The sequence below is a fragment of the Balaenoptera acutorostrata genome, chromosome 20, assembly GCF_949987535.1.
Source record: "Balaenoptera acutorostrata chromosome 20, mBalAcu1.1, whole genome shotgun sequence".
NCBI classification, from domain to species: Eukaryota; Metazoa; Chordata; class Mammalia; order Artiodactyla; family Balaenopteridae; genus Balaenoptera; species Balaenoptera acutorostrata.
The window spans coordinates 41,679,597-41,707,337 of record NC_080083.1 but is presented as its reverse complement, the minus strand read 5'-3'; the positions used below and the strand labels follow the sequence as shown (position 1 = coordinate 41,707,337).

The window sequence follows — 27,741 nt, the reverse complement described above, 5'->3', positions numbered from 1 at the left end:
CCCTGAACTCTGTCTCTTTCTTCTGGGCCTTGAAAGCAGGAGCTGGCTTCCTAATTGCCCCATATGCTGGTTTTATTTGGTGGCTCAGCTGGGTGGAGTGAACCCTAGGAAGAGATGCATTCATTTTTAGTTACCTCACCAGATTGCTAATTTTCACTCTGGAGGCATCAATCACCATAATGACTATAATCCCAGGACAGAGAGGCAGCTATTTCGGCACCGGGGCAGCAGCTATTGCTACCACCAAAGCTCCTTTGAGGCTCAGGGCCTGGAGAGCCCGGGGAGAAGTCCCTCATGTCTTGCTCTGCCGGACACTCTCAGATTTGGGATGGAGGGCATGCTGGGAAGTCATCCTTCTTTTCTTGGGGGAAGAAATGGAGTTTCTGAAGGAGCAGTGTCTTTGGAGTTAGTGGCAAGTGTGCAGATTAACACAGACCTTTGGCCCGGAGCTAACTGGGCGGCTGTTTACATGCCTGACTTGCAAACAGAAGGCCAGCTCCTCTTTTCTCTGCTCTTTTCCTATCAACATACTTCTTGGTTTGCCTTGTTTTTTGCATCTCTCCTGAGGAAAGCCTCAAGTTACTAAAGAATGACCTCAAACAGAAACCAGAGGCTACAAAATTACCCTGCTCCCAGAAGTCGGGGCTAAGTATCACTAGAGAAAAAAAAAAGCTCAGTGTAACTTGTCACTTTGTCACCTAGACTTGTAATATTGACTTAAAATTTTTTCTTTTCTTTTCTTTTTTTAAAGTTTTAAATCCTGCCATATGCTGATCTCCTAAGTGGCTTCCTTGCCTTTTTTTTTTCCTCTCTTCTCTCTTTTTTAAAAAAATATTTATTTATTTATTTGGTTGTGCCAGGTCTTAGTTTCGGCAGGCAGGTTCCTTAGTTGTGGCATGCATGTGGGATCTAGTTCCCTGACCAGGGATCGAACCCGGGCCCCCTGCATTGGTAGTGTGGAGTCTTAGCCACTGTGCCACCAGGGAAGTCCCCCCCAAAATTTCTTTTTAAAGAAAACCAACTTAAAAGAAGTCTATGAAATATCCACTACATCCCGAAGCAGGGTCACTTAAAGATGATTAACTAATAAATAAATATGTGAAAATTTCTTACCTTTTCCACAGACGATGAGGAGGCAGAGGTGGGGGAATAAATTCTCTCAACAAGTTCACATCCTAAGGGTGTCTGGGTGTCTGATTTTTTTTTTTTCCCCTGACATTTTAAAGACAGCCCTTAAAGTGAGAGAGAAAAGAGGAAACTTAACTGTGACAAAAAAGGAAAAGTCTGTTAAGAAGGAATTTTTTGGCCTAATAATATAAAACTTTGGAGAATTTAGAGCTCATAGCATCCATTATTAATGATGGCAGGTTGACGGCCTAAGAGGAGGGGAAATTTTAGGTCAGGGACATTTGGGGCGAAACTGAGGCTGTGCTTGAGCATCATAAGATAAGACAGAAAAATAAAGGATTGCAACAGGAGGAATGGCCCTCTGAGATGGCCCTGGCCCCGTCTGCCCCCTTCCCTCCCCTGAGCTGACCTCAGAGGACCAGAAGCAAGCGTGCTTTGTTTTTTGTCTTCCAATCACCTGCCCTTATGTTTAGGCAGCAGACAGACAGACTAATAAACACAGCTCTGCCCCCAGTCACGTATATGGTATTAAGAATATTCTAGTTCTTCCTTGATGGTTTTCTACTGCCTTTCTGACCCCTAATGATCCTTTCTAGAACCTACCACAGTGCCTGTGCATGAAGTAGATGTTCAATACATGTTTGATGAATTGATTCAAGTTTGGAGAAGAATTTGGGGAGAAAAAGTAAAAAATGAGGGGTGTTTCACTACTTCACTCTCTCTGGGGTCCCGTCCCTCTCAGCGAGAGCCTCGGATGAAAGGACTCAAGCCGTTCCCACCAATGACTTTCGGTTGGTTCCCAGAGCCTCCGGTTGGGTCAGGGCCCCAGTGGAGCAGTGAAGTAGGTGCAATTTTTTTCTGAACTCTCCCACAATAACAGTTGAGTGGCAGTTACATGCTTAGAAGCAAATCATTCTGATTTTGCCTTCCAGAGCAGAGCTGTTTCCCCTGAGGTCCCAGCAGAAAAAGTCAGGGCTCTCTTGGTTGCAGCAACACCATTTTTAAAAATTAATTAAATTAAATTAAATTAATTAATTAATTAATTTTTGGCTGCATTGGGTCTTCGTTGCTGTGCGCGGGCTTTCTCTAGTTGCGGCAAGTGGGGGCTACTCTTCGTTGCAGTGTGCGGGCTTCTCATTGCAGTGGCTTCTCTCTTTTTTTAAAAATAAATTTATTTATTAATTTTTCAATTTTTGGCTGTTTTGGGTCTTCGTTGCTGCGTGCGGGCTTTCTCTAGTTGCGGCGAGTGGGAGCTACTCTTCGTTGCGGTGCGCGGGCTTATTGCGGTGGCTTCTCTTGTTGCGGAGCACGGGTTCTAGGCACATGGGCTTCAGTAGTTGTGGCACACGGGCTCTAGAGCGCAGGCTCAGCCGTTGCGACGCACAGGCTTAGTAGCTCTGAGGCACGTGGGATCTTCCTGGACCAGGTATCAAACCCGTGTCCCCTGCATTGGCAGGCAGATTCTTAACCATTGTGCCACCAGGGAAGGCCTACCATTTTGTTTTGGTGACAGGAAGTCCTGTGGTTTTTCTCACCAACTTCCCTGAGGATGCCATCTTTCAGCTACACACATGTAGATTATTTCTGCTTTCCACCCATCCAATCTAGGGTTGCGAAGAGGTTCAAGACTTTCTTCTCTGCTACCTACTTTCCCCCAACCCCCAAGTTCTTACCCCAATGCCAGAAGCTGGGACCAGTCTCTGGGACAAAACAGAAATAATGTGGGAAGTGGTTAGGGTTGAACACATGCATCAGTCTAGGAACAGGCATAAAAGCAAAGCCCTTGTTACTACAGGAGGGCGGTGGGAAATTATTTCTTATCCATCATGGGTGGTGGTAGTGATTAAGCATAAGCTATTTGTTTCAGTCTTTTATTTTATGTATTTATTTATTTATTTTGGCCACACCACATGGCATGTGGGATCTTAGTTCCCCGACCAGGGATGGAAGCTGTGCCCCCTGCAGTGGAAGCTTGGAGTCTTAACCACTGGACCACCAGGGAAGTCCCTCAATATTTTAAATATTGTTTTGTGAAGGTAGATCATTTAATGGGAACTATCAACAGCTGTATTAAAGGGGCCACATGGAGGCTGTCCAAGGAAAGCAATATAATAATAACAGGCAATTAATTACATCTGGTATAATATTTAAAAATATATCCAAAGGACAATGAGAATGAATTCACTTTTTTTTTTTGGTTGTGCCGCTCCACTTGTGGGATCCTTGTTCTCTGACCAGGGATTGAACCCAGGCTCTCGGCAGTGAAAGTGCTGAGTCCTAACCGCTGCACCGCCAGGGAATTCCCAGAATGAATTCACTTTAAAAACTTATTTTAATTTTATTTTTAAAAAAAATTATTAGCACCTTTAATTATTTATTTAATTATTTATTTATTTATTTGGCTGTGTTGGGTCTTCGTTTCTGTGCGAGGGCTTTCTCCAGGTGCGGCAAGCGGGGGTCACTCCTCATCGCGGTGCGTGGGCCTCTCACTACCGTGGCCTCCTTTTGCTACGGAGCACAGACTCCAGACGCGCAGGCCCAGCAGTCGTGGCCCACGGGCCCAGCTGCTCCGTGGCATGCGGGATCCTCCCAGACCAGGGCCCGAACCCATGTCCCCCGCACCAGCAGGCAGACTCCCAACCACTGCGCCACCAGGGAAGCCCCCACAGAGCTTTTAAAACAAAACAAACTCCACGTTTTTTTTCCCATCCAGTTAAATATTGGAGGAAAGCAGAACATTAATTTATATATATTTTGAAAGGCAAAGAAGCACAAAGAAAAGAATTCAATGGAATAAGCCCCAGGTATCGTAACTCCAAGCTGGCAAGTTGAGCTCACTAAATCAAGGGCAGGATTTTCCATCCCATTCATGGGGGAAAGGAGGAAGAGAAAGAGGGAGTGGGAAGAATACAGAGGGTACAGTACTAATTCCTTACGAACGTGGAAACATGGAGCTCTTGGAAGCAGTGAGAGCTACTGCTCTGGGGTTTTCTCCCTCTGCAATTCTTTAGTCCACGGTGAGATGTTGGAGGAACAGAGTTCAAAGGTGCAGCAGTGTAATGTAGCCTGAAGCCAGAAGCAAAAGGGTCTGACTTCATCCCTTTTGAAGAGACAGCTACTCACTTGGGGGTGCCTCTGTTTCCTCATTCATCACGCAGAGCAGTGTGGTGTGGGAAAATCCTCACCTCTGTCACATAGGAAAAGGGGGCCTGAAGCAGAAGCTGGGAGACCTGAGGTTATCGACTTTGGGTTCACAGCACAGCTGATATTTGGGGGAACAAGTTCTGAGAGGACTGAGGGTATTAGCATCCGGAAAATCGGGGGTTGAGAAGTGGTTTTCACAAGAGAGGAGCCAGGTGGCTCTCTGGGGTCTCAGACTGAGGAGATCTACGCTTGACAGACTTTACGGTGACCATTGTCTCAGTTTTGGGATTATAGCAACTGCCATTTGTAGTGTTTACTACGAGTCAGTCTCCTTGTACAGTTATCTCATTTGATCATCACCTAAACCTAGTTAGAGCAACATTATCACAGTTTACAGATGAGAAAACTAAGCCCCAAGAGATTAATTTGCCCAAGGTCACTCAGCTAGATAGTGGAAGTATCAGTTTCTTCGTCTGTAAAATGAGTTAATGACAGAACTAGACTCCATCGCCTGCTGTTTTGTTACAGAATCGCTTGAGATAGTCATGACCCAAGTGGAAGCAAAGCCCCAGGAATATAGGGATCCGCTGTAAAGCGAATCTTGCCTTTTCCATACTTGAATTCGGGTACCTTTTTCAAGGCTTCTAAGGCGCGGTTCGGCGGGGTGGAGGGGAGTTCGATGGGGGGAGGTCGCGACCCCTTTTCCCCAGATCCCCTTGCGCAGGCCCCGGTCGCCCTCTGCCGACATAGGGCGGAAGCTCGTGGAGAATGAACGTTTCCGAGCCTGAGAGCGGGCCAAGAAGCTCGTTGGCCTGTAGAGGGCGCCTCCCTGTGTGCAGAGTAACCCACTCAGCCGTCCCTTCCTTAAGCACTTCCTGTCTGATCTCTATGATCCATCCGATAACGCCAAGAGAAGCTCCTGGAGATATCAATTTACCGTAAACAAAAGAGAGGGGCGCAGACCCGGAAGAGGAAGCTGGAGCGGGGCGGGAGTAACTCGGAAGGCCGGCAGTGAGGGGGCCCGGCGGGTACAGTAGCTCCGAAGGCGGGCAGTGAGGGGCCCGGGGCAAATCGTAGTCATGGCGGTGGCCGTGGCCACGGCGGGAGCCGTACCCGGAACAGAGCTGGGCCCCGCGGAAGAACTAGCCAAACTCGAGTATCTGTCTTTAGTGTCGAAGGTTTGCACTGAGCTGGACAATCACTTGGGGATCAACGACAAGGATCTGGGTGAGTCCGCGGACGTCCCTGCGGCATCTGGGTTTGGGCTTGAGGGAAGCGGAGGAGAAAGGGGATTGATGGACCGAGTGTTTGGGTCCGTGTGAGTCTGTTTGTCAGAGACTTGGCCCAGGCAACCTGCGGCAGTGGCCTCCTCTTGAGAGCCCTCCAGGCCGAGCTGTTAGAAACCATTTCCCAGAGCTGTCAGTGAAACCTGGAGCGGCCATCGCTTTGTTTTGTTTTTTCAGCCACAGACAATTAAACAGCGTTAACAACAACAACGTAGAGCCACATGATGATGATGATGATGATGATATTCATGGCAGACACTTATTGGGTTCTCACTACATGCCAGATATGATGCTCAGTGTTTTACTTACATTATCTTATTTGGTTTTCATACCACTCTGCGAGATAGTATCATCTGTTTATAGATTAAGGAAACAAGGCTCCAAGTAATTAAGTAACACCCCTCAAGATCACATATCAAATGTGAGTGAGCCAGGTCTGGAATCCAGGTCTTTTGTAGTCTGTGGCTTTAACTGTGCTCTTGACCATTCATGCTTATACTATCTCTCAAGCACCAGTGTCTAGTGTCTGTCAAACATTAGACGTCTTGGGACAAACTGTATACAGGGAGAACCCAAACTGAGAAAATGGAAAAGACTGCGGTCTTACAGCTAAGGCCACAGGCAGGCGGAGTCCTTATGAAGGCAGAGGGATGGATGGGGTCGAGAGCATGAGTGGAGGGATTTTTTGACAGGTACAGGGATGCTTCATCCATTTTAACAGGAAGGAGGACAGAATATGGTTGTAGATGCAGATGGATTTAGGGATTGGTGTAGGGAGGTGAGGGAGAGAGTTCCAATGTGACTGTTCTGTTTTCTAAACGAAGATGAAGTCATCAATTGGAGGGATGGAAGGAAAGGGACACATGCATGCCAAAGAGGGGTCAGGGAAGTTAGATGTGTGATCTTGGGTAAGATGTAGTTTCTGTGAAGCTGTGTTTCTCATTTGTGAAATAGGTATGATACTGTGTTCTTCACAGGGTTAGTATATAGCACCTGTATATTTTAGTTCACTTTTCTCTTGCCTCCCATCAAAATGTGCCTATCCTGTGTCGTTTTTCCTCAGTCTTCTCTTTTAGATAATAATGAGGTGATATTCTCGTCAGTTTGTTATCTCTCTGGGTAATATGTTCCTTCATTCAGCAAACCTTTGTTGAGCTAGGGGCTTAGGAATACAGTAGAGAACAAGGTAGATTCCCTTGGTCAGTGAGCTTACATTGTTTCTCTCTCTCTCTTTTGAACTACCTGTTCTAATGCCTTAGCCCCTTTTAGAGGAAACAAAAAGTTATTGAGACCCAAACTGCCTCGCCCCCACCTTCGAGGGCCACTTGCAAGTCCAAGTTGTCAGGTGCTATAGATCTGAGCTTCCAGTGACCCCCTCCTTGGGTTTGATTAATTTACTAGAGTGGCTCACAGAACTCAGAGAAACATTTTACTAACTGGTTTATTATATTCATTAATTTATTTATGGCTGAGTTGGGTCTTTTGTTGCTGCGCGTGGACTTTCTCTAGTTGTGGCGAGCGGGGGCTACTCTTGGTTGTGGTGCGCGGGCTTCTCACTGCGGTGGCTTCTGTTGTCGTAGAACATGGGCTCTAGGCGCATGGGCTTCAGTAGTTGTAGCACATGGGCTCAGTAGTTGTGGCGCACGGGCTTAGTTGCTCCGCAGCATGTGGGATCTTCCCAGGCCAGGGATCGAACCCGTGTCCCCTGCATTGGCAGGCGGATTCTTATCCACTGCGCCACTAGGGAAGTCCCTAACTGGTTTGTTATAAAAAGATATAACTCAGGAACAGCTAAATAGAAGGTATGTGGCAAGGAGAGAGGAGCTTCCATGCTCTCTGAGTGCCCCACTCTCCCCAAATCTCCATGTGTTCACCAACCTGGAAGCTGTCCAAACCCTGTCCTTTTGGGTGTTTATAGAGGCCTCACTGTATAGGCACAGTTGATTAAATCATTGGCCATTGATGACTGAACTCAATCTCCAGCCCCTCTCCCCTCCCCAGAGATCAGGTTGGGGCTGAAAGTTCCAGCCCTCTAATCTCCTGATTGGTTTCCCTGGCAACTAACCCTCATCCTAGTTACCTAGGGGCTTTCCTAAGCTTATCTCAGGAACATAAGAAAAAAAAGATAACTTACTCTCTGCACTTAGGAAATTCCAAGGGTTTTAGGAGCTCCATGCCAGGGATGGCGACCAAATACGTATTTCTTCTTATAAATCACAGTATCACACTGTTAAACACAGAATTACAAAACCAGTAACATTAAAAATACTAATATTGGACAAGTGTGATAGACAATATTGTTTTGATGAAACTAAATTGCCAGAGTTGGTTTTAATAACAAAAAGGTATATATTTACTTCTTTTGTGTTTTATTTGACTTGATTCTTTTGATTTTGACCTTGATGTATTATCATTTAAATCAGTCTCATTGTTTTTCCTGTTTTCAACAATGAGCTTGTTTTTAATTACTGATCCAGTTTTTGATACTTCAGTTAATTTAATGATGTCCTCATATAATTCTGAAAATTAAAAAAAAATCCTCATTAATGACGGCTGCAGTATGAATATGCTGCTGACTGCTTTAGGATTGGCTCTTTTGAGCATTGTATGACTAGCACCATGTGACTTAGTTCTCCCTCCACATTTCTCTAAAGAATTTGGGCTCTGAAATCAGATTTCTGGATTCCAATCCTGTCTCCACCAATTATTATTGGGTAAGTCACTGTCTTGAACCCTCAGCCTCCTCATCTGTAAAACAGGGACAATAATGGTACCTACCTATGAGGGTTGTTGTGAGACCCATGGTGATAACCCATGTGAAACACTTAGCATAGTGCCTGGCATGTAGAAGATGTTTGAAAAGTCTTAACCACTGACATTGTTGTTATTAACTTGTTATTTAAAAAAAGCTGACGGCATCTGGCTTTCACTTAATGTCATAAAAAAGGTAAAGGCAAATTTCAGCATGGAAATGGTATGGTGTTACCAGTTTATAAGTTAGCTATCCAGATCTTCCATGTTATTATTATTTTTTAAGGATTAAAATCCAAATGAAGGGAATTTGCTGGCGGTCCAGTGGTTAGGACTCCATGCTTTCACTGCGAAGGATGCGGGTTCAATCCCTGGTCAGGGAACTAAGATCCCATAAGTGGAGCGGCGCGGCAAAAAAAAAAAAAAAAAATCCAAATGAAATCATTAAAATTTTCTTGTGGAACTTACAGTGTGAGGCTTATTATTTCAGCCTATCATAATGCACTTTTCTCCTGAAAGTCTCGTAATTAATAGTTCTAATATTAGAAATGTTAAAACTAGGCCGGTTTGTAGAGAAAAATTTGGGGGAGAGGGGCAAGTGAGCCTTTTTTTAAAAAAAATTAATTAATTAATTAATTAATTAATTTTTGGCTGTGTTGGGTCTTTGTTTCTGTGCAAGGTCTTTCTCTAGTTGCGGCAAGCAGGGGCCACTCTTCATCGCGGTGCACGGGCCTCTCACTATCGCGGCCTCTCTTGTTGGGAGCACAGTCTCCAAATGCACAGGCTCAGTAGTTGTGGCTCACGGGCCTAGTTGCTCCGCGGCATGTGAGATCTTCCCGGACCAGGGCTCGAACCCGTGTCCCCTGCATTGGCAGGCAGATTCTCAACCACTGCGCCACCAGGGAAGCCCGGCAAGTGAGTCTTTCACCGACTCTGATGTTGTACCATCCAGCAGCTGCCTGGCCCTCATATATAGATCGGGTGTGTCCTTTCAGAAACTGTAGAAAGCATCCTATTTGTGCGTGTGTCCATGTGTGCGCGCATGTACACATGCACATGGGCTCATGCTCTTGGACGTGGTTGCCTCTAGAATCTATATGGTGGAGTACATACCTAGCAGTTTCATGAAGAGAGTTCAGTGATCTGGGACAAGGAGGTCTTCCTGCCTTAAATACACTCAAGGGCCTGATGAGCCATTTCTTCTTTTTACTTATGAAAATTAACTAGAATATACATGGATAATCTTGGTAGTCTAGATTCTTTATTTACCCTTACTGAATGGTGGTCGTCGGTTTTTATGACTGTTGGATAGTTCAACTGGTTTTATTTTTAACATACTTGAAACTGATTTCTTGCTCAAGTCTCCATTCTTGTTGTAATCCCTTTTCTCATTTGCAGCTGAATTTGTGATCAGTCTTGCTGAGAAAAATACCACCTTTGATACTTTTAAGGCTTCACTGGTCAAAAATGGTGCAGAATTCACGGTATGTGTATGTAGAGACCCCTGTTTTGTTTCAATATCACTGTTGGATTTAAATTTTGGTAGTACATGCCAATCAAGTAAGCCATTAAGTGTGGTGTTTTCATGCCACTAAGCAGTGGTAATGTAACCGAATTACCTGTGACACCTTTCTAGGAAAATGGGGCAGCCTTTCCATTATTAAGTCTTTATGGATATTTACATTCTTGTCCTGTGAATCAGGAAGTGAAAAGCAAGAGTCTAGGTTTGAGAGGTAGTTCTAAACCATGGGAAATAAAATGGTTGACGGGAACTAAATTACTTCCCCCAAAGAGTCCTAAATATTAGCTTTCTCTAAGGCTATGTTACTAGGTTCGTGCCATATTAGGTTGACACTCTATGCTTCATTTGTCCCAGTTAGCTAAATTCAGGTGCATAACCACCCTTTTCTAAAGGACACCCCTTTTCTTAGTGTTTTTAAGCACTGATCCAGGAGCTGACAATTTTTGTTGTTTCTTTTCAAAGGATTCTCTTATTAGTAACTTGCTGCGTCTCATACAAACCATGCGGCCTCCAACGAAGCCTTCCACAAGCAAAGGTGAGCAGAGCTCCTAGCCAAGCTTCATCTCCAGAATAGTTTAGATTGTAAGCGTCCTATAAATTGCATTTATTTCCCTTGCAGCAGCTGCTGAGCAAGTAAATGTTCTAGTAAAATTTTCAAATGACTTAAGACAAAATTAAAATGATAAGACATAACCAATCAAATGAATACTGAATCATACTCCCCACCACCACGCCGGGATAGTTTGTTAAGGGTTTTGTAATCAGTGTTTTTTTTTTTGAAAATTGAATTACGTTTATAGTAATGTATGTGAGTAATATGTAGGAAAATGTTCTGGTTTTAGTTTGATGCAAATCTAATGTTGAAGTTCTTTTGTTAACCATTAAGAGTATTAAATATATCTTTTTTTTTTTTTTTTTTAAACCCCTTCATGTGCTTTAATGAAACAAGATCCAGTTGTTAAACCCAAAACTGAAAAAGAAAAGCTGAAGGAACTCTTTCCAGTCCTATGCCAACCAGACAACCCTTCTGTTCGGGTACTGTTACCATGAGAGGATGAGGATGTCTACTATAACTGCATTTTCCCCCCTCTCACCCCTTTTCTTTGTCTCATTAGTTATTAATTTTAAGTTTGTCTACACTGTAACATATTTTTCAAAGTGAAAGTGTTTGGTCACTCCCTGAGCACATACTGCTGTACAGAATAGTGTTAAAGGGTTCAGAGAACCATGTTTTAGGGAAATGAGACTGGGAATTATGGAAAGCAGTGATTAGGGATATGGAATAAGTATGAAACAACTTAAGGTTCTGGAACAGATGCCTGATGTGCGAAATTAGATTTTTTTTCCCTCTATTACGTATTAGAAGATCCTATTTTTAAAGTGTTTTGATTTTTAAATTTCATTTTAGCAAGTATTTATTGAGTACCTACTGTGTGCCAGGCACTGTTATAACTACCAGGGTACAGCGGTGAACAAAATAGACTAAAGTGTCTGCCCTCTTGGAGATTACATCCTAGTACTAGGGTGGGGACAGGAAATAAACACATAAACTCCTCTAATGGGGAGGAGACAGGCAATACACAAGTAAGTAAGTATACGATATAGCTGATAGCTAATAGAACTATGGAAAAAAAAATAAAACAGGTGAAAGAGGGAAGGGAGTGTAGAGGGAGAGTTCCTTTTAAAAATTTTGACATCTATTTTCTGTTTATAATCATCACTTTCATGCTTTCATGGGAAGGGTGATATCTAATTGCCTTCCATAGGCTTGTATTAAGGACAAGGGGGATTTGCCAAATGTAGAAATGATTTCCAGGAGCCTTTGCTCATTCCTTCTTCCTGTATCTCAAATTGTGTTGGAAATCTCTGTCCTCTCTGCTTCTTCACATAAGTGGTCAGAAATGTAGGGGGTGTTAGATTTGTAGATGTACCTGAAGTACAGATTCTTGAGTGACTTTTCTTGTCCCCTCTTCTCCTAACTTGACTGCCTCTGCCCCTGTAGACCATGCTGGATGAGGATGATGTGAAAGTCGCTGTGGATGTCCTGAAAGAACTGGAGGCCTTGATGCCCAGCGCAGCAGGCCAGGAGAAGCACAGAGACGCTGAGCACCGGTTTGTCCCTAGCGTCCTGTCCTTTGGAGGTTTAGGATATGGTGATAGTTGAATTGTGGACCAGCCAAGCAAAATTTTGGGCAAGTTTACAGAATCTAGACTGGCCACGTACCATACTGTTGCATCTATTTTCATTGCTCCCTGTCGAGAATGTTTATGCAGTAAATGCTGAAATGTTCAGAAGATAGAAATCCAGGTTGAAAGAGGCTAAATATGTTTGTGGCCTCCTTTATTGGCCTGCAGGGATGTCATAGTTATTGCAACTGTGGTTCAGTTCAGCATTTAGTGGGTACCTGCCATGTACATGGCACTGTGCTGGGTGCTTGGGAAGGCAAAGATGGAATTGGGCTGGTTTCTTTTTCAAACAGGTATTTGTTGATTTGTTAGGGACAAGACAAAGAAGAAGAAGCGGAGCCGAGAGCGAGACCGCGAGCGAGACCGAGACCGCAATAGAGACCACAAGCGGAGACACCGGTCCCGCTCTCGATCACGTTCCCGGACCCGGGAGAGGAATAAGGGAAAGTCTAGATATCGGTCCAGGAGCAGAAGTCAGAGTCCCCCCAGAGACCGGAAAGACCGAGACAAGTATGGGGAGAGGAATCTGGACAGATGGCGGGATAAGCATGTGGACCGCCCTCCTCCAGAAGAGCCCGCCATCGGGGACGTTTACAACGGCAAAGTTACCAGCATCATGCAGTTTGGATGCTTTGTGCAGCTGGAGGGACTAAGGTAATGGCTGGTACTCTTCTTTCACACCACTGAAGGACAGAATTTCTTTTATCACTGGGGATTTTCACATTCTAAAAAATTACTGTATCAGGTTGTTAGAAGTTGACTTTTTATTTGAAATGTCATAGAGCCATTTATTCCTTCTTCTGCCTTCGGGAGATCTGCCCTTTTGCTGGTTGAGACAGATGAGAATTTGTTGCCCCCAGCCCCCAACTTTTCTCTGGGAGGGTGGTAATCCTATTTTATTGTTTGGCCACCTTCTTGGAACTTTCCTCTTGAGTTTAAGACCATTTCTCTTTGTTCATTTCCAACAAGGGTGGAAATCGGTTGGGGAAAAAGTATTTTAGGCATGTTCCAGACGTGTGTGACTCTCCCTCAGGAAACGGTGGGAAGGCCTGGTGCACATCTCTGAGCTCCGCCGGGAAGGCCGTGTGGCCAATGTGGCTGATGTGGTGAGCAAAGGCCAGAGGGTCAAGGTCAAAGTGCTGTCCTTCACTGGGACCAAGACCAGCTTGAGCATGAAGGTAGGTGAGATATCCAGCCTGTTGCCACAACGGATGGCCAGGGAAACATAAGAGGACAGCAGGTAGGCTATGTCCCTTGTTTTTGTGCCTTAGGATGTGGATCAAGAGACTGGAGAAGATCTAAACCCAAATCGACGACGGAATCTTGTTGGGGAGACCAACGAGGAGACCTCTATGAGGAATCCGGATAGACCCACCCACCTCTCCCTCGTCAGTGCCCCTGAAGTAGAGGATGACTCGCTGGAGCGCAAGCGCCTTACCCGCATTTCTGACCCGGAGAAGTGGGAGATCAAGCAGGTTGGGGCCGTTTGCTCTTATGGCCACGTAGTCATTCAGCAGGTAGCGTGGTGTGAGGAGTGCGGGCGCTGGCGCATGATGGCTTGGCTGACTTCAGGCCACTTACTAGCTTGTGATCCTGAGCCAGGTTACACTACCTCTTTGTGCCTCCACGCCCCCATCTGTAAAACAGGGCCAGTGGTGACATTGTGGGGATTAAATGAGTTGGTAGAAGTGAAGCTCTTAGGGCCTGCCTGTGTTATGTGTTATGTAAATGTTCATCCTTGTTCTCATCATTAGTCAGTAAACATAAAAACGCTGTTGGCCAGGCCACTGTGCAGATGCTAGGGCTATGAGGACCTATCATGGTTCCTGCCCTTGAGGATCTCTTCTCCAGGGGAGGAGATAGATTGAAACAAATAACTGGGAAGGCTTACATATTACATAATAAGGAATGTGCAAAATGCTATGGAGTCAAGGGAAGGAGCAGATAACACATCCTGGGGATGAGACCCTTGAGCTGTGCTTTTGGGCACCACGTTGTCGTGCCCCCCTAGGGATGGGATATACGGTGTTCAAGGCCCTGCAGTCCTGGGTCAGCAGAGGAAAAAACCTTGGTTTCCTACGTGAAATCTCTGTATTAACTCTCTTACAAAAGAAGAGTTTTGATCTAGCAGGTGACAAATGCTTCCTTTTATCCTTTGGCTAGATGATTGCTGCCAATGTCCTTTCCAAAGAAGAGTTTCCAGACTTTGATGAAGAGACTGGCATTCTCCCTAAAGTGGATGATGAAGAAGGTAACCAGCCACTTAGATGGAGCAGGATAATGGATCGGGAGGACAGTTGGCAAGTTGAGCCGTGGATGGGGTTTATTTGTAGTTTAACCCAGTGGTTAAACTCATTTGTTCCTTGGGTCTCACCACTTATCTCTCAAAGGAAAAGGGTCTCCTTATGATGGAAGCAAAAAACTTCATTTTTCTGATAAATGTGTATATATTGTTACACTTGTTGCTTATTCAGTTTTTAGGATATAAAAAGTCATAATTGTATTTTGGGGAGTGAATTTGATCTCACATTTTAGTAATTGTTCTGTAAACCCTGGATCCGCCTAGATTACCTCTGAGTTGCCCTGGAACAATTTTTGACTTAGCCCATTGGCAATTTTTTAAAATTGTGAAATAAATTCCTTAATAAAGTGTATATAGTTTATATAACAATAACAAATGAACATCTGTGTACCTACCACCCAGTTAAGTAGAACTTTAGCTACCAGCACCTTTGAAACCCATACATGCCACTCTCTGATTAGATCTTCCTCCTTCCTCCTTTGGGTAACCACCATTCTAAATTTTGTGTTAATTATTTCCTATTTTCCTTTAGCGTTTTACTATCTACTATATATCTATCCCTAAACATTGTATTGTTCAGTTTGTCTGTTTTTGAACTTTTTTTTTTTTTTGAGTCACCATCATTCTTTCCATATTTATCTATGTTGATTTTTTGTTTTAAATTTATTTATTTATTTTTGGCTGTGTTGGGTCTTTGTTGCTGCGCATGGGCTTTCTCTAGTTGTGGCGAGTGGGGGCTACTCTTCGTTGCGGTGAGTGGGCTTCTCATTGCAGTGGCTTCTCTTGTTGTGGAGCACGGGCTCTAGGCACGTGGGCTTCAGTAGTTGTGGCGCACGGGCTCAGTAGTTGTGGCTCGCGGGTTCTAGAGCGCAGGCTCAGTAGTTGTGGCGCATGGGCTTAGTTGCTCCGTGACATGTGGGATCTTCCTGGACCAGGGCTTGAACCTGTGTCCCCTGCATTGGGTGGCAGATTCTTAACCACTGTACCACCAGGGAAGTCCCTTTATGTTGATTTTTATAGTTATTTTTTGCTCGTTTTCATTGCTGTAGAGTTTTTCTGTATATAAATTTACCGTTATTTACTCATTTTACTTTTGATGGGCATATAGGCTGTCTTCTCGGTTTTTTTGTTTACCTTTATGAATAGTTCTATTATGAAATTCCTGTATTTGTCTCTTAATTCACATATGCAAGACCATCTCTTTTTCCTAAACATGTAGGAGGAGAATTTCTGGGTGGTAGGAAATGTGTGTATTCAACTTTACCAGGCAGTCCACATTGTTTTCTAAAGTTTTTGTACCAATTTACACTTCTACCATAAGTGTAAGTGAGTTTCTGTTGCTCCACATCCTTGTCAACTTTTGGTATTGTCCATTTGTCCAACTAAATTTTTTTGCCCTAATCTATTGTGGGTTAGGAGTTATTCCATATGAAGTTGGATGGCAAATGCCTTAGTGCCATTTAGAGTGTCAGACAGCGTTTTTCCACAGGCTTAACTTCTTTTGAAAAAAGCTCTGATCAGTTCTTGGGCTGGGGCACAAATGCCCTAGAAATGGCTGGCGGAGGGGGAAACAGTCACCTGCATTAGAGTTTTGACCTTGGGAGCTATCTTTGATAAAGATTGCTGATGCCTGTGGAAATGTATTGTTTTGGTGAAAATGGTCAGTCATTTCTCTCTTTTTTTTTTGGCTAATTCTTCTTTTGGGGGACTTTTAGATGAGGACCTTGAGATTGAACTGGTTGAGGAAGAGCCTCCATTCCTGAGAGGGCACACCAAGCAAAGCATGGACATGAGCCCTATCAAAATTGTTAAGGTGAGAAACACTGAGACTCTAACCTGGACGTGTCAAGTGAACTTCTCTTCCTAAAACAGCAATTCAGTTTTTCAGAGCAGGTTACTAGATCTGAGTAAGCAGAACTCAGGCCACGGGAGGTAGTAGTGACTGTTGGTCGGGGTCCAGAATATTTTTGTTTTAGAGGAAGATTGACTTGGCTTTGTTGTTTTTGCCTTTTAAATTCTTACACTCTCATTTTAGTGTGTTTTGGGAGGAAGCAGAGATAAATATGAGTGCTAGATCTACCATCACTGCCTTTGCCTAGGCTTTAGGGCTTGAGCCATTACCTTGCAGATTCAAGGGCAATTTTGAAGGGTTCACTTGAGCAATTGGGCCCCCCAGTAGAAAGCTATAGCACTGGGTGTTGTAGAGGGCAGTGTGAGGAGAAGAATTCACTGAATAATTATGATAAAATTTTAGGTTTGGAAAAGGGTATCTTAAAGATCTCCCAGCCCAGCTGATGCTTGTAATCCGCCCATATATCCTTCTGCAGTGTTCCTCCCACGTGGTCTTCTCATGTCTGCTTGACAGTGTTGGTGACAGGGAATTCACCAGCCCTTGAGGAGACCCATTCCATCCCCAGATGGATCTGATCAATAGTTCTTCTTTAGGTAGACCTGAATATGTTTTATTGAGGCATCTCATTGGTCTCAATTTTAGTTCTCAGGAGCATTCAGAAGAATTCTTATCTGTTTCTTACATGTCCATTCTCTTGGGGTTCCCATCTTCAAGCCCAAAATCCCTAATTTCTTCAGTGATTTATCATTGTCCTTGTTCATTTTCTCTGAATATAGTACAGTTTATCCATTTCTTTCATGCAGTCTGGTATGTTAATATGAACTTTCTTCTGGGTGGGCCTCTTTTTAGATTTGAGTGGCTTAACATCTGTATTTTATTTCCTGGATATTTAATGCATGCTGAGATCCCATTCTGATGTTGCTTTGTCCTCTGTTGCACTAGAACCCGGATGGTTCCCTCTCCCAAGCAGCAATGATGCAGAGTGCCCTCGCCAAAGAAAGGCGGGAACTCAAGCAGGCCCAGCGGGAAGCAGAGATGGATTCTATTCCCATGGGACTCAACAAACATTGGGTTGATCCTCTGCCTGATGGTAGGACTCTGGGAGGGGACTGTGGACTTTTCAAAAAAAAAAAATCTGAACTTTCACATACACAGGGAGAAGGCACTGCCAGTACATAACTAAAGATTTAGCCTTGGCTTTGGTGATTTGGTTTTTCCCTTCAGTTAGAGCATGTTTTTGGTTTGTTTTGTTTTTTAAATGTTTTCGTAACCGTGGTCAAATCATTAGACTGGCTGTTTTCTTCTGAATAACTTAAAAATTTTTATTCCAAAGATAATATGGCTTTGAAACTTCTCTTTTCATATAAATCTTTGTGGAGTAAATATTAACTGACTGCTGGATACAGTCATAACAAATACTTACTGTTTGTGTTAGGTACCTGGGTATACAACTGGGAAGAAAGCAGACATGATCCCTGCTCTATGAGGCTCACATTTTAGTGGGGAAAATGGATATTAACCAAATACTACCAAATTACTGACCAAATCACGATGAGTGCTACATAGATAAGAAGTACAGGTAGTATAGTTGGCTATGGTGGGTCACTTCTCTGGGAAGGTGGAGACCTGAAGGATAAATAGGACTTAGTCTGTCAAAGGGGCTGGCATGGGGATTGGGGAATATGTTCCAAGCTGAGGAATAGCCTGTGCTGAGGCTGTGATGTGGGAAAGAAGACCTGTGTAGCTGGAATAGAGAGAATGATGGGCAGAGAGGTGGGGGGTGAGTTGTGGCTGCCAGGAATTTGGATATGGCATTAGGAGTTAGGGCTCAATCCTAAAGTTCACGGGGAAATGCTGCGAAGTTCTACGCAGGGAAGTGGCAAGATCAGAGTTGCATTTCCCAAGGATTATTGAGGGTGCCCTACAAAATGGATTGGATGGGGCAAGAGTAGACACATGTGGTGAATTACGAGGCTTTTATAATAGTTCAGAGGAGAGAGATGGTGGCTTCAAGACAGAGATAGCAGAGAGGAGGGATGTACTGGAGAAATGTGATCTGTTGAGTGTGGGGGGAGGGGGCAGTGAGGTAGCATGAGGATGATACTATGTCGCCTGTTTTCCTTTGCAGCGGAAGGCAGGCAGATTGCTGCCAACATGAGGGGTATTGGGATGATGCCCAATGACATTCCCGAGTGGAAGAAGCATGCCTTTGGGGGCAACAAAGCTTCTTATGGAAAAAAGACCCAGATGTCAATCATTGAACAGAGAGAGAGCCTGCCCATCTACAAACTGAAGGAGCAGCTGGTCCAGGTGAGAAGTCCTTTATGATGTGTTGGTGGGGAAGTCAGGGTGTTTTCTAAAAAGAGGATGACATGTTTTAATTGAAATTAGCACATTTGAAGTGGCTTTTCCGAAGGGGATAGGGAAAAAACCAACATTTCCAAGTACTTAAAAAATATGTATATATTAGTCTACACATTTTTTTTTTCCTGTGAGGAAATAAAATCTGTTTGAACTAGGGATCCCTGGAGCAAGTGGACAGAGTATTGTGTTGCACAGACAGATAGCTCTGGACAGTAAGAATAATGGGGTTGCTTGACTTGACGTTGAGGCACATCTTTGCTTCAGATACTTATTTCCATTTCCTGGAGATCTGATTTAAGAGCACTAAACCTTCCTGAGGCAACTGAGTTTACTAGTTTCCAGGGAATCCTTTCAGTGACATCTTATACATATACAACCAAGTACAAATATATATATAAACACAGATACTATATGTTTTATATGAGCTGTGTTTCTAAATGACAGCATATTATATGTACTGCTCTGTATTTTGCTTTTTCCCCATAGTGATATAGCTCAGCATTGTTCCCTTTTTTTTTAGGTGCTTTGTTATGTGGATGTGCTCTGGCTTATTTAACTAGTGCTGTGTTAATAGACATATAGGTTGATGGGTGTCCTTTGCTGTTATAAACAGTGTAGAAATCATGTGACTTTAGGAGGTAAGGTGACCTTATAGATTTGGGAATGGCAGTAGAAAGGAACATTGTATTTTTTTTTTTTTTAAACTTTTTTTTTCTTAATTTTTATTTATTTATTTATTTTTAGTTTATGGCTATGTTGGGTCTTCGTTTCTGTAGGAGGGCTTTCACTAGTTGTGGCAAGTGGGGGCCACTCTTCATCGCTGTGCGCGGGCCTCTCACCATCGCGGCCTCTCCTGTTGCGGAGCACAGGCTCCAGACACGCAGGCTCAGCAATTGTGGCTCACGGGCCCAGCCGCTCCGCGGCATGTGGGATCCTCCCAGACCAGGGCTCGAACCCGTGTTCCCTGCATTAGCAGGCAGATTCTCAACCACTGAGCCACCAGGGAAGCCCCAGGAACATTGTATTTAACTTATTTATTTGCTACTGAATTCTTTAGCCATGTTCATGTAATACTTAAAAAAATACATGTACATATATAAAATATTAGGTCTATCTAGATAGTTATGCTTTTAGCATCATCTTTGTGTTTTTATGAATTTAAGGAAACCAATAATTAAAAAAAATTTGAGTCAGTTAAAAAGAGAATACTCATAAAGTTTAAAGTTTTTAATTTGTTATACATGTGATTAAAATAAGAAAGAGCATTGCTCATAGAAAATCACCATTAGCATTTGTTTCTATGCATAATTAAAAATAATTTAAACTCTGATTGTCATCTCACGTATGTATACTACTGTTTCCCCTTTTTCTCCTTTAGTGTTAGAGCATGGTCAGTTGTTTTACTCCAGAGTAATGTGTGGCAGATTTTAATGACCGTGTTTATATTTGCTTGTTTTCAGGCTGTCCATGACAATCAGATCCTGATTGTCATCGGAGAGACAGGATCTGGGAAGACAACGCAGATCACCCAGTACCTGGCAGAGGCGGGCTACACTTCCAGGGGCAAGATTGGATGTACCCAGCCCAGGAGAGTTGCGGCCATGTCAGTGGCCAAAAGAGTGTCAGAGGAGTTTGGTTGTTGCTTAGGCCAAGAGGTAAGTGGTTGGCGAAGCTATTCTGAAAATGCCTGAAGAAAGCGTAAAGGCCCAGATCTCTATCTGTAAAATGGGGGTAATACTACCTTTTTTCAAGTTTCTCCTGAGAGCGAGGGTTCTCGTGGTCATCACTGATCTGTTCAGGATCAAATCCAAGGCAGATTTTACTTTGAGGAAATCATTGTACATCTTGGTCAAATTCTGTCTGTTAAGATTATGGGTAATAGCCTGGGCTAAAATCTTGCCTGGAGATTGCAAAAAGGAGAGGTTTGTGTCTTAAGGTTTTGAGCTTCTGTTCTGCTTTAGGTGGGCTACACCATTCGATTTGAGGACTGCACCAGCCCCGAAACAGTTATCAAGTACATGACGGACGGGATGTTGCTCCGAGAGTGCCTGATTGACCCCGACCTCACTCAGTATGCAATCATCATGTTGGACGAGGCGCATGAGAGAACAATTCACACTGATGTGCTCTTTGGATTGTTGAAAAAGGTAACTAGGTGCTCTTTGGTGACTCTTATTCTACCTGTTGGGAACTGAATTCTGGGAATTGGATTTGAGTACCTGTGCCTTTTTGGGCAGTCCTTTTTAGTAAGCTACATTGCATTTCCCTTTAGACGGTTCAGAAACGGCAGGACATGAAGCTGATTGTCACCTCAGCCACCTTGGATGCGGTGAAGTTTTCTCAGTACTTCTATGAAGCTCCCATCTTCACCATCCCAGGTCGAACATACCCAGTAGAAATATTGTATACAAAGGAACCTGAAACTGATTATCTGGATGCCAGCTTGATCACTGTCATGCAGATCCATTTAACAGAACCACCAGGTAGGGGGAAAGAGCATTTTTTCCTCTTAGACCAAGTCCTAATGTGGGTATTTTTGCTCATCTTTTAAAAAATGCCTTTTAGGGACTTCCCTGGCAGTCCAGTGGTTAGGACTCCACGCTTCCACTGCCGGGGGCCCGGGTTCAGTCCTTGGTCGGGGAACTCAGATCCCGGAAGCCTCGTGATACGGCCAAAACAAACAAACAAACAAAAAAACTAAAAAAACCATCTGTAGTTTAGACCTTTAAAAAAATGCCTGTTAAATATTGGTCTGTCTGTAAGTCTCAGGCTTGCATGTTTGAAATGGTGGTGATGAAAATATAAATAATGGTGTGCAGGGTTTAAATGCATCTATTTAAATATAGACACAAATTTTAAAAAATTAAAAAAACCGAAAACAACAAACAAATGAATAAGCATGGATAGATGAAAACCTCTTCATTTGTTAGAGGTCAGAATATGAGTGTGTTTTCCATCGTTTGGAGTTCGGTGAATGTCACTGTGGCCTTTGTATAGGACACACACAGAGAAAGTCAATGCTTCTGTTCTCCTCTTAGGTGATATACTAGTCTTCCTGACTGGTCAGGAAGAGATTGATACTGCTTGTGAGATCCTGTATGAAAGAATGAAATCCCTGGGACCCGATGTTCCAGAGTTGATTATCCTTCCAGTGTACTCTGCTCTCCCCAGTGAGATGCAGACCCGAATCTTTGACCCAGCTCCACCTGGCAGCAGAAAGGTAACACAGGCTCTTGTGCTCTGAAACCATGTGCTGCATGCAGCTGGCCCTAACGGGGATTGCTTAAGGTGTATGTGAGTCTTGTTTATTATGTTTTAGAAAGTGGTCCAACCAGTTTGCTAAGGAATGAGGGTCTTGTATGTGATCCTGCTCTTCTTCCTCTCTTTTCCTTCATTCGACAGATTTTTTTTTGAGCGTCTACCAGGCTTTGGGGTAGACACCAGGGCTGCAGTCTGAGGACAGGCTTCTATCTGCTGTGGGACATCCACCGGTAGACAGGCCTTTAACATGTAGTGTGAACGTGCTGCTGGTGTGCTGGATGCCCAGAGGGGGAGCACCCAACCCCGTGTTCTTACAGGAAGTGAGGATCTAAGCTAGTCCTGAAGAACACGTGGATGTTCATCTAGACGAGAAGGGCAGGAGAACATGCATTCTGAGTAGACAGACAGGCTGTGATAGCCGAGGGGTGAGAGAGTGTGGCCATTTCAGGGAGCTGTGTAGTTCCAGCAGCTGGAATTGACTGTGAGTGTGTGTATTGAGACAGTGGGAAAGGGAACAGATGGATTTTAAAATAATAGTTTTACTGAGGTATAATTTACATACCATACAATTGTCCCTTTAAAGCATACAATTCAGTACACTTTAGTATAGTCACAGAATTTTTTTAGTATATTCACAGAATTGTGCAGCCATTAATTACCATTATTAATCATTAATCACCATTTATCACTACTGTTAAGTTTTAGAACAATTTCATCACCCCTCAAAGAAACCCTGCACCCTTTAGCAATCGTCCCCCATTCACCCCTCTGCTCAGCCCCTGGGAACCACTAATCCACTTTCTGTCTCTGGATTCACCTATTCTGGACATTTCATATAAATGGAATCATATAATATGTGGTCCTTGCGGGCTAGCTTCTTTTACTTAGCGTGTCTTCAAGGCTCATCCATGTTGTAGCATGTATAAACACTTCATTTCTTTTTATTGCTGAATAATATTCTGTTGTAGAACAGAGTGTACCACATTTTGTTTATTCATTCATTAGTTGATGGACATTTGGATTGTTTCCACATTTTAGCTATTATGAATAATGCTGGTATGAACATTTGTTTACAAGTTTTTGTGTGGACATGTGTTTTCACCTAGGAATGGAAGACAGATGGATTTTCTTTTTTAATTGAAATATAGTTGATGTACAACATTATGTTAGTTTCAGGGGCACTACAAAGTGATTTGACATTTGCATATATTATGAAATGACCACCACAATGAATCTAGTAACCATCTGGAAGACAGAAGGATTTAATAACATTAAAGAGGTAGAATGGTCAAGACATAGTGGATGCCTGGAGGTTTAGGGAAGGGCAGAGGGGAGGAGTCAGGAATGACTACCAGTTTCTGGCTTGGGCAGCTGGATGGAAGATGGTGCTGAGGAGGGAAACGAGGAGGAGCAGGTTTGGTGGGAAGACGGTGATTCCTCCTCTGTTCTCTTCCTGGTGATGGCACTTCCCTCCGCGAGGGCTTCTGCAGCTCTCTGGCAGGTAGAAGCGTTTCAGGGCCGGTAAGATGCTGGCATGGGGTGAGATGTTCTGGTGCCTCCTAACAATGACTTTCCTGAGCATTTGTGTTTTATTATCTGAACCTCTGGGTGGAAGAACAGTGGCAGTGCCAAGCTGAGACCAATAATCTTCTAGATCATGTATACATACACACAAACTGTGAAATTCCTCTGCCGCCTTATAGTTCATTTTATGATCAGAAAAAAAAATCTCCCTCTTGTTCCACATACACAAACAGCCCATTTTGTAGTCCAGATGTCCCCGTGGGGGAAGAAAAATCTCATTTGGCACTGGCACATGTGATGCCAGGAAGTCTCTGCTTTCCCAGGGTGCTAGAAAATTAAAATTGTAATAATCAACATTGGATCTAGAAAATGAGATATGTAGCCATTTGCACCAAATGAAATTGGCTTTGGTTGGCCACTGCTTTTTCCTACTCCACTTCTCTCAGGTACCACTCCCTCCCCAACCTAACCCTTAAGATGAAGGCATCTCCCCTTCTGCCCATTTGAGGCCAAACTGAGATTAAGGGCTCTCTAATCATCTAGAGAGAGGGAGAGCCGCACAATCCCTTTGGGAAGGTGTCTGAGTTCAGAAGTCTCCTTTCACACCTCTGGGCTGAGCCTGGGCGGCTCAATCCAGCTGTGTCCTTCTTGCCTGCAGGTCGTGATTGCCACCAACATTGCGGAGACATCACTGACTATTGACGGCATTTACTATGTGGTGGACCCTGGATTCGTGAAGCAGAAAGTTTACAATTCTAAGACAGGGATCGACCAGCTCGTGGTAACTCCTATTTCTCAGGTATGGCAGCTTCTACCGGCAGCTTTTCTGAAAATCCTGGTTAGGGCTTTTCTGAAATTTTTTATGGTTTTGTATTTTGAATTTTATTGTTTTAAGATGCTGGCTGCTTTCTTGAGATAAGGGAGATTTTGTGTTGTTTGTTTTTAATCTCTAGAATTGTGTGTCAGCATTAAAAAGCACCATAAAACTGGAACTTAAAAAAAAAAAGAAATTGAATCCTAGCACCCTAGATGATCTAATATAAGTGGTAAGAACATATTTTTTAAAGTATTACACTTAGCCACAGATATCTGAGATAGTAATAATTCATGAGATGATAATGTGTTTCTTTGGTAATTATAGAATAATTTCCTACCTAAATTATATTTTTAAATGAATAGCCTGATCATCCCTTTTGAAGGCAGTTTGGCCACAATGTATCTGAAATGTAAAAGTTCATTTCTTTAACCTAACAGTTCTGCTTCTAGAAGTATATCTGAAAGTTACAAATGACTGAACACATATCCAAAGGTAATGGAAAAGGATGTTCACTGAAGCATTGTTTATATTGGAGGGAACCTGGAAAAATTCTAAATGAGCTCCAAAAGGAAGTAGTTTAATAAAATATGGTAAATTCATGCCATAGAATGTTATGTGACATTAACATGGTGGTGTGTATCTATATTTAATGGCATAAGCATATAATTCTGATATATCGTTTGAAAAAAGTGAGCTACAAAATAGCATGAGTAGTGTAATCCAATTTTTGTTTAAAAATAGATGGTGTGTGCTTGTGCACAGTATATGTAAACGTGCCTGCGACTGAAAGCATGTAGGTGAAATGTTAGCCAGGGTTATTTCTTGGAGGTGCTGCTGGTCACTGTGCTGATGGGTAAAGCACATACATTTTTTTCCCTGTGCTCTTATATATTGTCTTTTTTTTTTTTTTTTCATTTTATTTATTTATTTATTTATTTATTTATTTATGGCTGTGTTGCGTCCTCGCCTCTGTGCGAGGGCTCTCCCCAGTTGCTGCAAGCGGGGGCCACTCTTCATCGCGGTGCGCGGGCCTCTCACCGTCGCGGCCTCTCGTTGCGGAGCACAGGCTCCAGACGCGCAGGCCCAGCAATCGTGGCTCACAGGCCCATTCGCTCCGCGGCATGTGGGATCCTCCCAGAGCAGGGCCCGAACCCGTATCCCCTGCACTGGCAGGCAGACTCCCAACCACTGTGCCACCAGGGAAGCCCTTTTTTTTTTTTAATAGGGGTATATTGTTTTACAATGTTGTGTTAGTTTCTACTGTACAGCAAAGTGAAGAAGAGTTCCCTGTGCTATACAGCAGGTTCTTATTAGTTATCTATTTTATATATATTATATATATTGTCTTAATATTCTATAAGAGGTATGTATTACTTTCATAATTTATAATACCGTAAGGCTGTTTTCATTTTGAAACTTTAGTAATAATAGCTAAGACTTGCAGGGTACTTCTTAAGTGCCAGGCACTGTCCCAGCTACTTTCACATACATGAACTCATTATATTCTCAGTTGATCCTTTGTTGTAGATGTTATTATTATCCTCATTTCACAAATGTGACTGACAACCAGGGGGGTTAAGTGACTTGCCTGTTACGCAGCTGGTGGAGCCAGGATTTAAACCTGGGCAGTCTGGCCTCAGCTTGTGTACTCTGTACAGTTCTCCTGGGGGTGATACGTGCAACTCGCAGTGATGGAGAAATTATTTATTATCTGCTCTCCCTGATTTGGAGAGACACCTGTAGGATGCTGTGGATTCTGCCACCGTGTGTGATTGCTGCCTGCCTTTGAGTGGGTAGTGACCTTTCATATTCCATCCTTTGGTTTGGAGCTGGCATAGGAATTTCTAAATCCTGTTACTATTTATATGACAGATGGTTTTGTCAGAAAACGGCCCTCTTCAGATTGCTATTCACTGTTTCCTAGCAACCTAGGGCTAACCTACGTTTTTGTTTTTTAACTTCAAAAATTAGCGCCCTTCTCCCATAAGTTCAGAAATAATATTACATTATTTTGGAAATTACCCATAGTCCTACTACCACCAATCACTGTCATCATTTTGATGTTTTTCTTGCCCATCTTCTTTCATGTTTGTTTCAGCTTGCAATTCTAGTAGTGTAGTAAGTATGCGGTTTTTAAGTATTTAATTTTCCTGATTATTAAGGTGATATATGTTCATTGTTGGATATTTGATAAAGAAAATAGAACTCATCTACAAGCCTACCATCAGAATTAGCCACAGTTAACATTTTAAGGTATTTTTTTTTCTAGTTTTTTACTTCTGGTAGTTTGTATATTTGCATTAAGATTAAAAAATAAATTAGTATTACATTGTTTGGCAACTTGCTTTTTCACCTCTGTGAGTGAACATTTCCTTCTGTCATTGAGCATCTCAAACCTAATTTTTAAAACAGCTGCAGACTCATTCACTGGTATGATTAACATTGTGTTTATTCAGTTCACTTACATTTTTGGTCATCACTGTGGAGGGTGGGTTTTGTCATTTTGTTTTATGCTTTCTCATTTATGATGTGCCACACTATTTTGGTTTTTTAAAATATTTTTTATTTTATTTTATTTTTTGGCTGTGTTGGGTCTTCATTGCTGCGCGTGGGCTTTCTCTAGTTGCAGCGAGCGGGGGCTACTCTTCGTTGTGGTGCGTGGGCTTCTCATTGCGGTGGCTTCTTTTGTTGCGGAGCACAGGTTCCAGACGCGCGGGCTCAGTAGTTGTGGCGCATGGGCTTAGCTGCTCCGTGGCATGTGGGATCTTCCCGGGCCAGGGATCGAACCCGTGTCCCCTGCATTGGCAGGCGGATTCTTAACCATTGCACCACCAAGGAAGCCCCTGCCACACTATTTTGAAGGTATATATCTGTGATCTTTACCATATTTCTTCTATTCACGTGCTTGTATTTGGCCTCACTTGAACAAACTTTCCTGAAATGCTGAGTGTTGGAGAGGGGATGATAAGAGCGTTGGTAGGTAGTCTTGGAAATGACCCTAAAGGAAGTGACATAAACCCCATTTTAGGTTTTGCCTGTTGCTGAGTGCCCCTCTTTTAACAGATTTCCTGGGTAAAGCTGTTAAGCAATGTTTAACAGATATGTTACTTTTATATGCCCACTCCTCTAGGCTCAGGCAAAGCAACGCGCTGGCAGAGCTGGGAGAACAGGCCCAGGGAAGTGTTACAGGCTGTACACAGAACGTGCCTACCGGGATGAAATGCTGACCACCAACGTGCCGGAAATCCAGAGAACCAACTTAGCAAGCACAGTGCTCTCACTCAAGGTAGAAATCACTGTCTTGTTAGAATGCTTTGGTAGAACAATCCAATCCTATGGCCTTAGTAAATGAATCTCAGTTTTATGAACCTTGTTAAATACTTCAGTGACCTCATGGAACCAGTCCCTTTGAATGGAATGCAAACGGCTGTGATAACAGCCTCTCTGCTGCGGGGCTGGGGCTCAATTGGCATGTGTGCTGTGACATTTTTTTCTTGCCATCGTAACCAGCAGGGTATTTGGTTATAAAAGGTTTTAGCTGGGAGCATTTTCAAACAGGATATTAGAAAAAATCGAATCGGTGCCAAACTGTGGACAAACTCA

At 43.2% G+C, this 27,741-nt stretch overlaps 1 protein-coding gene across 1 annotated transcript in view; it reads left to right on the top strand.

The window, feature by feature from the left end:
• The first annotated feature begins 5,162 nt into the window (after positions 1 to 5,162).
• DHX8 (DEAH-box helicase 8) overlaps positions 5,163 to 27,741 on the top strand; it is a 30,141-nt gene continuing 7,562 nt past the window's right edge. Inside the window, exons 1-18 of the mRNA XM_007180246.3 lie at positions 5,163 to 5,499; positions 9,708 to 9,793; positions 10,294 to 10,366; positions 10,781 to 10,866; positions 11,834 to 11,943; positions 12,331 to 12,672; positions 13,052 to 13,196; positions 13,290 to 13,493; positions 14,182 to 14,269; positions 16,036 to 16,133; positions 17,115 to 17,262; positions 18,301 to 18,482; positions 19,997 to 20,191; positions 20,498 to 20,683; positions 20,809 to 21,019; positions 21,575 to 21,756; positions 23,980 to 24,120; positions 27,269 to 27,424. Coding sequence (XP_007180308.1) covers positions 5,352 to 5,499; positions 9,708 to 9,793; positions 10,294 to 10,366; positions 10,781 to 10,866; positions 11,834 to 11,943; positions 12,331 to 12,672; positions 13,052 to 13,196; positions 13,290 to 13,493; positions 14,182 to 14,269; positions 16,036 to 16,133; positions 17,115 to 17,262; positions 18,301 to 18,482; positions 19,997 to 20,191; positions 20,498 to 20,683; positions 20,809 to 21,019; positions 21,575 to 21,756; positions 23,980 to 24,120; positions 27,269 to 27,424 — 2,781 coding nt within the window. The 5' untranslated portion in view covers positions 5,163 to 5,351. The remainder of the gene's footprint in view (positions 5,500 to 9,707; positions 9,794 to 10,293; positions 10,367 to 10,780; positions 10,867 to 11,833; positions 11,944 to 12,330; positions 12,673 to 13,051; positions 13,197 to 13,289; positions 13,494 to 14,181; positions 14,270 to 16,035; positions 16,134 to 17,114; positions 17,263 to 18,300; positions 18,483 to 19,996; positions 20,192 to 20,497; positions 20,684 to 20,808; positions 21,020 to 21,574; positions 21,757 to 23,979; positions 24,121 to 27,268; positions 27,425 to 27,741) is intronic.